At 53.5% G+C, this 13637-nt stretch overlaps 1 protein-coding gene across 1 annotated transcript in view; it reads right to left on the bottom strand.

Annotated features, from left to right (window-relative positions):
• Positions 1-3544: 3544 nt before the first annotated feature.
• LOC144677786 (chromodomain-helicase-DNA-binding protein 8-like) overlaps positions 3545-13637 on the bottom strand; it is a gene marked incomplete at its 3' end in the record, with an annotated part of 29812 nt that continues 19719 nt past the window's right edge. The window contains 7 exon segments of the mRNA XM_078537807.1: positions 3545-3683; positions 3686-3754; positions 4973-5228; positions 6407-6550; positions 6710-6886; positions 7336-7579; positions 13111-13232. Of these exon segments, the coding sequence (XP_078393933.1) occupies positions 3545-3683; positions 3686-3754; positions 4973-5228; positions 6407-6550; positions 6710-6886; positions 7336-7579; positions 13111-13232 (1151 nt within the window).

The following is a 13637-nucleotide window of genomic DNA, read 5'->3' as shown; positions in this document are numbered from 1 at the left end:
CGTGGGTTTGGAAGGTGCTGTCGAAGGAGCCTTGGTGAGTTGCTGCAGTGCATCTTGTAGATGGTACACACACTGCTGCTACTGTGCGTCAGTGGTGGAGGGAGTGAATGTTTGTGGATGGGGTGCCGATCGAGCGGGGGCTGCTTTGTCCTGGACAGTGTCGAGCTTCTCGAGTGTTGTGGGAGCTGCACTCATCCAGGCAAGAGGGGAGTATCCCATCACACTCCTGACTTGTGCCTTGTAGATGGTGGACAGGCTTTGGGGAGTCAGGTGGTGAGTAACTCATCGCAGGATTCCCAGCCTCTGACCTGCTCTTGTAGCCACAGTATTTATATGGCTGGTCCAGTTCAGTAAGATAAAAGCAAAAAACTGCAGATGCTGGAAATCCAAAACAAAAACAAAAATACATGGAAAAACTCAGCAAGTCTGGCAGCATCTGCGGAGAGGAACACAGTTAACATTTCGAGTCCAAATGACCTTTCAACAGAACAAACTAAAAATAGAAGAGAGGTGAAATATAAGCTGGTTTAAGGTGGTGTGGGACAAGTAGAGCCAGTGATGGGTGGAGATAACCAAAAGATGTCATAGACAAAACAACAAAAAGGTGTTGAAAGTGGTGATATTATCTAAAGGAATGTGCTAATTAAGGGTAGAAAGCAGGACGAGCAAGGTACAGGTAGCCCTAGTGGGGGTGGGGTGGGGTGAAGGAATCGAGAAAGGCTAAAAGGTAGAGATACAACAATGGATGGAAATACATTTAAAAATAATGGAAATAGGTGGGAAAAGAAAAATCTATACTTCAGCAAGGCTTTTGATAAGGTCCCGCATGGGAGACTGATAACGAAGGTAAGAGCCCATGGAGTCCAAGGCAATTTGGCAAATTGGATCCAGAATTGGCTGAGTGGCAGGAAGCAGAGGGTGATGGTCGAGGGGTGCTTTTGTGACTGGATGCCTGTGTCCAGTGGGGTTTCACAGGGATCGGTGTTGGGTCCCGTGCTGTTTGTGGTATATATAAACGATTTAGACTTGAATGTGGCACAGTTGATCAGTAAGTTCGCGGATGCCACTAAAATTGGTGGGGTGGTAAATACTGAGGAGGATAGCCTTAGATTACAGGAGGATATAGACGGGCTGGTCAGATGGGCTGATCAGTGGCAAATGGAATTTAATCCTGATAAGTGTGAGGTGATGCACTTGGGCAGAACCAACAAGACACGGGAATACACGATGAATGGTAGGACCCTGGGAAGTACCGAGGATCAGAGGGACCTTGGTGTGCATGTCCACCGGTCCCTTAAGGTAGCGGGACAGGTAGAAAGGTGGTTAAGAAGGCATATGGGACACTTGCCTTTATTAACCGAGGCATAGAATATAAGAGCAGGGAGGTTATGTTGGAACTGTATAAAACGCTGGTTAGGCCACAGCTAGAGTATTGCGTGCAGTTCTGGAATCCGCATTATAGGAAGGATGTGATCGCACTAGAGAGAGTGCAGAGGAGATTTACCAGGATGTTGCCTGGGCTGGAGAGTTTTAGTTATGAGGAAAGATTGGATAGACTGGGGTTATTTTCCCTGGAGCAGAGGAGATTGAGGAGGGACATGATTGAGGTGCATAGATAGGGTAGACTAGGAAGGAACGTTTCCCCCTTGGTGGAGGGATCAATAACCAGGGGGCATAGATTTAAGGTAAGGGGGGGTGGGAGGTTTAGGAGGGGGATGTGAGGAAGAATTTTTTCACCCAGAGGGTGGTGGGAATCTGGAACTCGCTGCCTGAAAGGGTGGTAGAAGCAGAAACACTCATAACATTGAAGTAGTACTTGGATGTGCACTTGCGATGATGCCCATGGCAGACAAGGCTATGGGGCCTAGTGCTGGAAAAGGGGATTAGAATAGTCAGGTACTTGTTTGACTGGCGCAGACTTGGTGGGCCGAAGGGCCTTTTTCTGTGCTGTAGACCCCTATGACTCCATGAACTGCCAGGTACCATCACTTGCGCATTCTCCATGGCCACGCCATACGCCAACCAATCAGCACACGCTTCACACAATGTAAATTGTTGTTTTCTCCTTATATTGGTTTCTTGCAAGTGTCCTGATGAGTGCAAAACGAAAGCCTTGGACATCTCTCCTTTTTCAGCAATACTCCAGTTCTGTGCTACCAAAGCTTTTTTTAATTCTTTCATGCGATATGGGCGTTGCTGCCTTGGCCAGGATTTATTGTTCATCCTTAAGCACCCTCGAGGTGGTGGTGGGGAGTTGCCTTCTTAAACCCTCCAGCCCCTACAACCCTCCGTATTGGGTTGGCCCTTGGCCCCTACACCCCTCCCTATCTCTGTAACCTCCTCCAGCCCCTACACCCCTCCCTATCTCTGTAACCTCCTCCAGCCCCTACACCCCTCCCTATCTCTGAAACCTCCTCCAACCCGTACAACCCTCCCTATCACTGTAACCTCCTCCATCCCATACAACCCTCCCTATCTCTGTAACCTCCTCCAGACCTCCTACACCCCTCCCTATCTGTAACCTCCTCCAGCCCCCTACACCCCTCCCTATCTCTGTAACCTCCTCCAGCCCCTACACCCCTCCCTATCTCTGTAACCTCCTCCAGCCCCTACACCCCTCCCTATCTCTGTAACCTCCTCCAGCCCCTACACCCCTCCCTATCTCTGTAACCTCCTCCAGCCCCTACAACCCTCCCTATCACTGTAACCTCCTCCAGCCCATACAACCCTCCCTATCTCTGTAACCTCCTCCAGACCTCCTACACCCCTCCCTATCTGTAACCTCCTCCAGCCCCCTACACCCCTCCCTATCTCTGTAACCTCCTCCAGCCCCTACACCCCTCCCTATCTCTGTAACCTCCTCCAGCCCCTACAACCCTCCCTATCTCTGTAACCCCTCCAGCTCCTACACCCCTCCCTATCTCTGTAACCTCCTCCAGCCCCTACACCCCTCCCTATCTCTGTAACCCCCTCCAGCCCCTACACCCCTCCCTATCTCTGTAACCTCCTCCAGCCCCCTACACCCCTCCCTATCTCTGTAACCTCCTCCAGCCCCTACAACCCTCCCTATCTCTGTAATCTCCTCCAACCCCTACAACCCTCCCTATCTCTGTAACCTCCTCCAACCCCTACAACCCTATCTCTGTAACCTCCTCCAGCCCCTACACCCCTCCTATCTCCTTAACCTCCTCTAGCCCCTACACCCCTCCCTATCTCTGTAACCTCCTCCAGCCCCTACACCCCTCCCTATCTCTGTAACCTCCTCCAGCCCCCTACACCCCTCCCTATCTCTGTAACCTCCTGCAGTCCCAACAACCCTCCCTATCTCGGTAACCTCCCCCAGCCCTCATAACCCTCCCTATCTCTGTAACCACCGCTAGCCTTTACAACCCTTCAAGGTCTCCGCGCTCCTCTAATAATGGCCCCTTGAGCACCTCCTAGCTTCTGTTCAAAGGTGTTATTAAGACAGCTAAGGCCGTTGCCTTCCCACCCCCACTGCTGATCCTGTTACCCCGCCGTCAACGCTGGCTCTGTGACTCCTCACCTCTTCTGAATGAGGTAATCTTCCAGAATGTCCAGGCATCGAACCATCTGGGAGAAGATGAGCACCTTATGGCCCCCGGATTTCAGCTTGGGCAGGAGCTTGTCGATCAGGACCAACTTCCCCGCTGACTGGATCATGGCTGCAGGTGGAAATCCAGTGCAATGGGATCGTGAATCTCGCGGAACTCCCCCAGAATCTTTTCCTCGGCCCCTGTGAGTCAAAATTCACAAATCGTGAAAACAACGGATGAGACAGGGAACCCTGATTGAGAAATAGCCACAATTTCAAACCCCCCGATTAGATTCCAGTCTGTAACTCACTCCTGGGTATCTGTTATTCTATATATAAATCCCCCCCGAAACCCTCGATTAGATTCCAGTCTGTAACTCACTCCCGGGTATCTGTTATTCTGTATATAAACTATCCCGAACCCCTCGATTAGATTCCAGTCTGTAACTCACTCCCGGGTATCTGTTATTATATATATAAACCACCCCGAACGCCTCGATTAGATTCTAGTCTGTAACTCACTCCCGGGTATCTGTTATTCTACATATAAACCCCCCCGAAACCCTCGATTAGATTCCCGTCTGTAACTCACTCCCGGGTATCTGTTAATCTATATATAAACCATCCCGAACCCCTCGATTAGATTCCAGTCTGTAACTCACTCCCGGGTATCCGTTATTCTATATATAAACCACCCCGAACCCCTCGATTAGATTCCAGTCTGTAACTCACTCCCGGGTATCTGTTATTCTGTATATAAACCACCCCGAACCCCTCGATTAGATTCCAGTCTGTAACTCACTCCCGGGTATCTGTTATTCTACATATAAACCACCCCGAACCCCTCGATTAGATTCCAGTCTGTAACTCACTCCCGGGTATCTGTTATTCTATATATAAACCACCCAAAACCCCTCGATTAGATTCCAGTCTGTAACTCACTCCCGGGTATCTGTTATTCTACATATAAACCACCCCGAACCCCTCGATTAGATTCCAGTCTGTAACTCACTCCCGGGTATCTGTTATTCTATATATAAACCACCCCGACCCCCTCGATTAGATTCCGGTCTGTAACTCACTCCCGGGTATCTGTTATTCTGTATATAAACCACCCCGAACCCCTCGATTAGATTCCAGTCTGTAACTCACTCCCGGGTATCTGTTATTCTATATATAAACCACCCCGAACCCCTCGATTAGATTCCAGTCTGTAACTCACTCCCGGGTATCTGTTATTCTATATATAAACCACCCCGAACCCCTCGATTAGATTCCAGTCTGTAACTCACTCCCGGGTATCTGTTATTCTATAGATAAACACCGTGAACCCTCGATTAGACTCCAGTCTGTAAGTCACTATATATAAAGCAGCCCTGGACTCTGGCCCACACCCTCTGCCCTGCTCCAGGCACTCACCGTTGATGAGGTAAGGGTGGTTGCAGCACTTGCGGAGCTCCATCATGGTGTTGAGGAGGTTGGGGACGTTGGCCTGTCCGGCGCCCTTGGCTAGGAAGGTGAAGTTCCGTTCCAGGATGGCCCGGTAATACTTCTTCTGGATGTTGGTGAGCTCCACCTCGATGATGGTCTCCTCCTTGGGCGCCAAGTTCTTCTCCACGTCCTCCTTCAGGCGCCGGAGCATCATCGGCTTCAACAGAGCCTGGAGCTTCTGGACCTTTCGAGCAGAGGGAGATACAGCGCATTGGTGCGAGTGATGTGGCTGAGGGACAGAGCGAGAGAGCGCGCGAGAGAGCGCGCGAGAGAGCGCGCGAGAGAGCGCGCGAGAGAGCGCGCGAGAGAGCGCGCGAGAGAGCGCGCGAGAGAGCGCGCGAGAGAGCGCGCGAGAGAGCGCGCGAGAGAGCGCGCGAGAGAGCGCGCGAGAGAGCGCGCGAGAGAGCGCGCGAGAGAGCGCGCGAGAGAGCGAGAGCGCGCGAGAGAGCGAGAGCGCGCGAGAGAGCGAGAGCGCGCGAGAGAGCGAGAGCGCGCGAGAGCGCGCGAGAGCGCGCGAGAGCGCGCGAGAGCGCGCGAGAGCGCGCGAGAGCGCGCGAGAGCGCGAGAGCGCGCGAGAGAGCGAGAGCGCGCGAGAGAGCGAGAGCGCGCGAGAGAGCGAGAGCGCGAGAGCGCGCGAGAGAGCGAGAGCGCGCGAGAGCGAGAGCGCGCGAGAGAGCGAGAGCGCGAGAGAGAGCGAGCGCGAGAGAGAGCGAGCGCGAGAGAGCGACAGAAAGAGCGAGAGAGAGCGACAGAAAGAGCGAGAGAGAGCGAGAGAAAGAGCGCGAGAGAGCGAGAGAAAGAGCGCGAGAGAGCGAAAGAGCGCGAGAGAGCGAGAGAAAGAGCGCGAGAGAGCGAGAGAAAGAGCGCGAGAGAGCGAGAGAAAGAGCGCGTGAGAGCGAGAGAAAGAGCGCGAGAGAGCGAGAGAAAGAGCGCGAGAGAGCGAGAGAAAGAGCGCGAGAGAGCGAGAGAAAGAGCGCGAGAGAGCGAGAGAAAGAGCGCGAGAGAGCGAGAGAAAGAGCGCGAGAGAGCGAGAGAAAGAGCGCGAGAGAGCGAGAGAAAGAGCGCGAGAGAGCGAGAGAAAGAGCGCGAGAGAGCGAGAGAAAGAGCGGGAGAGAGCGAGAGAAAGAGCGCGAGAGAGCGAGAGAAAGAGCGCGAGAGAGCGAGAGAAAGAGCGCGAGAGAGCGAGAGAAAGAGCGCGAGAGAGAGCGAGAGAGAGCAAGAGCGCCGGGTTTGTGGAGGAGGGGTGGGCGAGCAGGGCGCGAGGTGGGGGTTTGGGACCGTTAAACCAAGCGCCAGGCATTGGATCGACCCGCGAGCGGTTTCCCACCCACTGCAGCCTCCCTGCTGTTGGCACGTACGTACCTGCTCCTCAGTCTTCAGATCTCCGAACTCCTGCAGGAAGGCCGACTCCAGGGGGAACTGTGCAGGCTCCAGGAAGTTTAACAAGCTGAACAGCTCCTCCACCGTGTTCTGTAGCGGCGTCCCAGTCAGCAGGACCTTGTGTTCCTGCAGAAGGCGAGAGAGAGAGAGAGACACGACTTAAGATGCAGAAAGCAGTAGCCTCAGCTCAAAACCTAGTGCCCAGTTCTCACCGGCATCCAGTTCCCTCGCATCCCCACCCCACCCACCCCTCCCCTTCCTCCCCAAAGGTCTGCGGCTCCGTACCAGGTCCATGAGCTTGAGTCCCTCCAGCAGCTTGCAGTTCCTGTTCTTGAGCCTGTGAGCTTCGTCAATGATCACACAGCGCCACTGGATCTCACGCAGCTCCGGGCAGTCCGACAGGATCATCTCGAAGGTGGTGATCAGGGCATCGAATCGGTACGCCCCCGGAATGAAGTGACCCTGGGAGGGTAGGAAGGAAGGCAGAACGTGACACACACATCTAAGAGAGAGAGAGAGAGAGAGAGAGAGAGAGAGAGAGAGAGAGAGAGAGAGAGAGACGGGCGCACGCCCACCCACCCACAGACGGGCGCACGCCCACCCACCCACAGACGGGCGCACGCCCACCCACCCACAGACGGGCGCACGCCCACCCACCCACAGACGGGCGCACGCCCACCCACCCACAGACGGGCGCACGCCCACCCACCCACAGACGGGCGCACGCCCACCCACCCACAGACGGGCGCACGCCCACCCACAATGTGGGTAATAAATGTTGGCCTAGCTGGCAACACCCACGTCCCTTGAAAGAATGAAAAAACATATGCCTACATGTGCCCACAGACGCAGCCCAATACCCAGGTCCTAATGCAACTTTACAATTGCCCCAGTGCAGGCTCCCTGCTTACCTTCGAGTCTCTGAAGTACATCTCGTACTGCTGGATCATTTGCCGGCTGGCCAGGCTGCCATGGTACACGATGGCGTTCATGTCGGTCCACGTGTTGAACTCCCGCTCCCAGTTGGTGATGGTGGAGAGGGGGGCGATGACCAGGAAAGGGCCGTGGATGTCGGCCGAGTAGACCTCCTCCAGGAAGGTGATGGACTGAATGGTTTTGCCGAGGCCCATCTCGTCAGCCAGGATGCAGTTCTGTCTGTGGAGAGAGCGCGGGGGTGTCTGTAAAAAACAGGGTCACTGCAGAACCGTCTGAAACGTCACCGGTTAGGCACCTCCGCTGGAGAACTGCGGCCAATTCTGGGCGCCACACTGAGACATCAAGGCTTTGGACGGATGGTGTGCAGGTTTACTGGGAGAAGGGACTTCAATGATGCGGAAAGACTGGAGTAGCTGGGATTATACGGACAGACAAAACAGGAGCAGGAGGAGGCCATTCGGCCCCTCGAGCTCTGCTCCGCCATTCTATAAGATCATGGCTGATCTGTTTGTGTTTCGGGTTCCACATTCCCATCTAATCCCGATAACCTTCGATTCCCTTGCCTAAGAATGTCTCTACCTCGGCCTTAAAGATATTCAGTGACCCCCCACCTCCACCACCTTCGGAGGCAGAGAGTTCCAAAGTCGCACAACCCTCAGAGAAAAATTTCTCCTCATCTCTGTCCTAAAAGGGCGACCCCCTAATTTTACAACAGTGCCCCCGCATCTCTTGTTCTGGACCCACCCACAAGAGGAAACATCCTTTGCACGTCCACCTTGTCCAGGCCGTTCAGGGTCTTGTAAACTTCAATCCAATCACCACCCCCCCTCACTCTTCTAAACTCCAGTGGAAACAAAACCCAGTCTGTCCAACCCTTTCCTCTTCAGACAACCCACTCATTCCAGGTCTCAATCTGGTAAACCTCCTCTGAACCACCTCCAACACATTTACATCCTTCCTTAAGTAAGGAGATCAAAACTGCACAAGAGTATTCGAGGTGCAGTCTCACCCAGTGCCCTGTATAACTGAAGCATAACACCCTTACTTTTATAAAAGCAAAAAAACTGCGGATGCTGGAAATCCAAAACAAAAATACCTGGAAAAACTCAGCAGGTCTGATAGCATCTGCGGAGAGGAACACAGTTAACGTTTCGAGTCCGTATGACTCTTCAACAGAACTAAGGAAAAATAGAAGAGAGGTGAAATATAAGCTGGTTTAAGAGGGGGTTGGGACAAGTAGTGCTGGATAGAGGGCCAGTGATAGGTGGAGACAGCCAAAAGATGTCATAGACAAAAGGCCAAAGAGGTGTTGAAGGTGGTGATATTAGCTAAGGAATGTGCTCATTAAGGGTAGAAAGCAGGACAAGCAAGGTACAGATAGCCCTAGTGGGGGTGGGGTGGGGGGGAAGGGATCGAAATAGGCTAAAAGATGGAGATAAAACAATGGATGGAAATACATTTAAAAATAATGGAAATAGGCGGGAAAAGCAAAATCTATATAAATTATTGGATAAAACAAAAGGGAGGGGGAAGAAACGGAAAGGGGGTGGGGATGGAGGAGAGAGTTCATGATCTAAAATTGTTGAACTCAATATTCAGTCCAGAAGGCTGTAAAGTGCCTAGTCAGAAGATGAGGTGCTGTTCCTCCAGTTTGCGTTGAGCTTCACTGGAACATTGCATCAAGCCAAGCACGGACATGTGGGCAAGAGAGCAGGGTGGAGTGTTAAAATGGCAAGCCACAGGGAGGCCTGGGTCATGCTTGTGGACAGACCGCAAAGCGGGTCACCCAGTCTGCGTTTGGTCTCTCCAATGTAGAGGAAACCACATTGGGAGCAACAAATGCAGTAGACTAAATTGAGGGAAGTGCAAGTGAAATGCTGCTTCACTTGAAAGGAGTGTTTGGGCCCTTGGACGGTGAGGAGAGGGGAAGTGAAGGGGCAGGTGTTGCACCTTCTGCGGTTGCATGGGAAGGTGCCATGGGAGGGGGTTGAGGTGTAGGGGATGATGGAGGAGTGGACCAGGTCGTCACGGAGGGAACGATCCCTGCGGAATGCTGCCAGGGGGGTGAAGGGAAGATGTGTTTGGTGGTGGCATCATGCTGGAGTTGGCGGAAATGGCAGAGGATGATCCTTTGAATGCAGAGGCTGGTGGGTGATAAGTGAGGACAAGGGGGACCCTATCATGGTTCTGGGAGGGAGAGGAAGGTGTGAGGGCGGATGCGCGGGAGATGGGCCGGACACGGTTGAGGGCCCTGTCAACCACCGTGGGTGGAAAATCTCAGTTAAAGGAAGAAGGAAGACATGTCAGAGGAACTGTTTTTGAAAGTGGCATCATCAGAACAGATGCGACAGAGGCGAAGGAACTGAGAGAATGGGATGGAGTCCTTACAGGAAGCGGGGTGTGAAGAGCTGTAGTCGAGGTAGCTGTGGGAGTCGGTAGGCTTGTAATGAATATTGGTGGACAGTCTATCACCAGAAATTGAGACAGAGAGGTCAAGGAAGGGAAGCGAAGTGTCAGAGGTGGACCATGTGAAAATGATGGAGGGGTGGAAATTGGAAGCAAAATTAATAAATTTTTCCAGGTCCCGACAAGAGCATGAAGCAGCACCGAAGTAATCATCGATGTACCGGAGAAAGAGTTGTGGGAGGGGGCCGGAGTAGGACTGGAACAAGGAATGTTCCACATACTCTATAAAGAGACAGGCATAGCTGGGGCCCATGTGGGTACCCATAGCCACACCTTTTATTTGGAGGAAGTGAGAGGAGTTAAAGGAGAAATTGTTCAGTGCGAGAACAAGTTCAGCCAGACGGAGGAGAGTAGTGGTGGATGGGGATTGTTCGGGCCTCTGTTCGAGGAAGAAGCTAAGGGCCCTCAGACCATCCTGGTGGGGGATGGAGGTGTAGAGGGATTGGACGGCCATGGTGAAGAGGAGGCGGTTGGGGCCAGGGAACTGGAAATTGTTGATGTGACACAAGGTGTCAGAGGAATCATGGATGTAGGTGGGAAGAGACTGGACAAGGGGAGAGAGAATGGAGTCAAGATAGCAAGAAATGAGTTCCGTGGGGCAGAAACAGGCTGACACGATCGGTCTGTCGGGACAGTCCTGTTTGTGGATTTTAGGTAGGAGGTTGAAGTGGGCCGTCCGAGGTTGGGAGACTATGAAGTTGGAAGCTGTGGAAGGAAGATCTCCAGAGGAGATGAGGTCAGTGACGGTCCTGGAAACAATGGCTTGATGTTCAGTGGTGAGGTCATGGTCCAGGGGGAGGTAGGAGGAAGTGTCTGCGAGTTGACGCTCAGTCTCCGTGAGGTAGACGTCAGTGCGCCAGACAACAGCAGCACCACCCTTGTCAGCGGGTTTGATGACAATGTCAGGGTTGGACCTGAGAGAACGGAGTGCGGCAAGTTCAGAGAGAGACAGGTTAGAGTGGGTGAGAGAAGCAGAGGAATTCAGACGACTGATGTCACGCCTACAGTTCTCAATGAAAAGATCAAGAGAAGGTAAGAATCGAGAGGGAGGGGTCCAGGTGGAGGGAGAATATTGGAGGCGGGTAAAAGGATCCGTTGAACGGGGAGAGGACTCATTACTTTTATGTTCAATTCCTCTCGTAATAAAGGATAGCGTTCCATTAGCCTTCTTAACTACTTGCTGTACCTGTGTACTAACTGTGACTCATGCACTCGAACACCCAGATCCCTCTGCACCTCAGAATTCTGCAGCCATTCTCCATTTAAGTAAATCTCTGCTTTTTTTTTATTCTTCCTGCCAAAGTGAGCGACTTCACATTTTCCCACATTGTCCTCCCTCTGCCAGATTTACGCCCACTCACTCAACCAGCACAGACCTCTGTGGGGCTCCTCTCGTCACACGCTGCCAATCAGAAAAAGGCCGATTTATCCATACTCTCTGCTTTCTGCCAGCCAGCCAATCTTCTATCCATGCCAATATGTTACCCCCTACCCCATGCGCTTTTATTTTCCGCAATAACCTTTGATGTGGCACCTTATCTGGTGCCTTCTGGAAATCCAAGTACAGCACGTCTACAGGTTCCCCTTTATCCACAGCTCATGTTACTCCTTCGAAGGGCTCCGATAAATTGGTTAAACGCGATTTCCTTTTCACAGAACCATGCTGGCTCTTCCCGATTACCGAGAGTTTCTGGATGTGCCCAGCTATAACCTCCTTAATGATCAATTCTAGCGCCTGGCCCCACGACAGACATCAAGCTAGACCGGCCTTCCTGCCTCCCTTCCTCCCTCCCTGGATAGAGAAGTTACATCTGCTACTTTCCATTCCGATGGAACCTTTCCAGAATCGAGCGAATTTTGGGACAATGCGTCTACGACCTCATTGGCCACCTCTTTTAAGACCCTAGGATGAAGTCCACCTGGACCCGGAGACTTGTCAGCCCCGCAGCTCCGTCAGTTTAACCAGTACCACTCCCCTCGTGATTGCAACTTCACCAAGTTTCCCTCTCCCTTCCACCTCCTGATTTACAGCTGTTACTGGGATAGTTTCCTTGCAAGTGTCTCAAGAGACCTGAACAGGGGCAAGAACGCGAGAGAGAGAGAGAGAGAGATCAATGAACGCGCCATCCAATCCCGGCAGCACCAACTGAAAGCGAAGAAAGGTATCAGGAGGACGGCAGCAGAACCAGAGAGAGAGAGAGAGAGAGAGAGAGGGGGAGATGTTCAGAAAGCAGCATCGCAGTCAGCACATAAGAGATCAGGAACAAGACTTGGGTTTTATTTCTGGTAAGTTTAGTTAACAGTCTAATAAATAGGGGCATGGCAGGGCAACTCAGTCCCTTGGGATGCGCATCCTGCTCCACGAGGAAGCTCCAGGTCACGTCTCCTCTTTGGACAAGCAAGTGGTCAGGGGGGGCTGGGGTGCGGAGTGTCATCGGCTAGAGGAGTGCGCGCTCCGGGTTTTGGAGCTTGAGCAGCGCCTGGGGTCACCCTGCGGTGCACCTGCAAGGGCTGGGAACAAAACGGGATAGCTCGTTTCTGAACACGGTCACCCTACAAGCTTAAGGGCACGCAGGCAGAGAGGGAACGGGCGAGCGCCATCAGGCAGTCCAGGAGGAGAACGAGGCCGGTGGTGTGGGAGTCCCTCCGAGCGCATCTCGCTTCCCAATCAATACTCAGTCCCGAATACTGGCGACGGCCATGGTTCCTCTCGGGAATGCAGCCAGAGTCATGTCCACTGTACCGAGACTAACTCGGTTGTACTGGTGGGGGGCAGGGGGGGCGCGGGGGCACAGCAGAAGACTGGGAAAACAGCAGCAACGGGCGACTGGATAGTGAGGGGAACAGATGGGTGTTTCTGCGGCTACAAACGTGGCGTGCTTATTCCCTGGTGCCGGGGTCAAGGGTGACGCGGGGAACTTTTGCCAGCAGCCGTGAACCGCTGCCGACTTTGCCATCGTCAGCCGCTGAGCGCAGGGTGTGCCGATTTGTCCACATTCAGGGGTGGTCTTGGTGGGGGTGGGGGGGGTGGGGGGGGGGGGGGGGGGGGGGGTCGAGGTGTCCCAGAGGGAGGGGGGGGTGTGGGTGGGCGACGAGCACCGAGAGGGATCGGGCAAAGTGTCTCACAGAGACCCGAACAGGGCAAGAACGCGAGAGAGAGAGATCAATGAACGTGCCACCCAATCCCCACTCGAAACCAAACCGTTCAGCAAAGGGGGGGGGGGAAACATTGCTGAGCCCTTCCCCACCCTGACCCGGTTGAGCCTCAGGCTGTGGGTACCCACCTGTTGTACCAGTTGAAGAGCAGCCAGTTCACGCCCTCGAGCTGGTACTCCCTGAGCTGATTGTTGTTTTTGTACTCCCGGAACAGCGCCAGCTTCTTCCAGGCTTTGGCCGGAGGTCGTTCCTGCGGTCGGGAGGAGGAGGAGAAGGAGAAGGAGACGAGTGTGAGTGAGCCAGTGGCAGATCGATCCCAGGAGGCCATCCCCTTCGCTCGCACCCCACCACGTGAAGATTGGACAGGGTCGGGAGGCTTTAAAACAGAGGAACGAGACGAGGCCGTTCAGCCCCTCTCCTCGAGCCTGTGACACAGGAACAGGAGGAGGCCATTCAGCCCCCTCCTCCTCGAGCCTCTAACACAGGAACAGGAGGAGGCCATTCAGCCCCTTTCCTCGAGCCTGTTACACAGGAACAGGAGGAGGCCATTCAGCCCCTTTCCTCGAGCCTGTTACACAGGAACAGGAGGAGGCCGTTCAGCCCCCTCCTCGAGCCTGTTACACAGGAACAGGAGGAGGCCGTTCAGCCCCTTCCA

The sequence above is a fragment of the Cetorhinus maximus genome, unplaced genomic scaffold (assembly GCF_964194155.1).
Source record: "Cetorhinus maximus unplaced genomic scaffold, sCetMax3.hap1.1 HAP1_SCAFFOLD_3063, whole genome shotgun sequence".
Lineage (NCBI taxonomy): Eukaryota > Metazoa > Chordata > Chondrichthyes > Lamniformes > Cetorhinidae > Cetorhinus > Cetorhinus maximus.
Note: the sequence above shows the minus strand (reverse complement) of the source record. Positions and strands in the feature narration are given on the sequence as shown.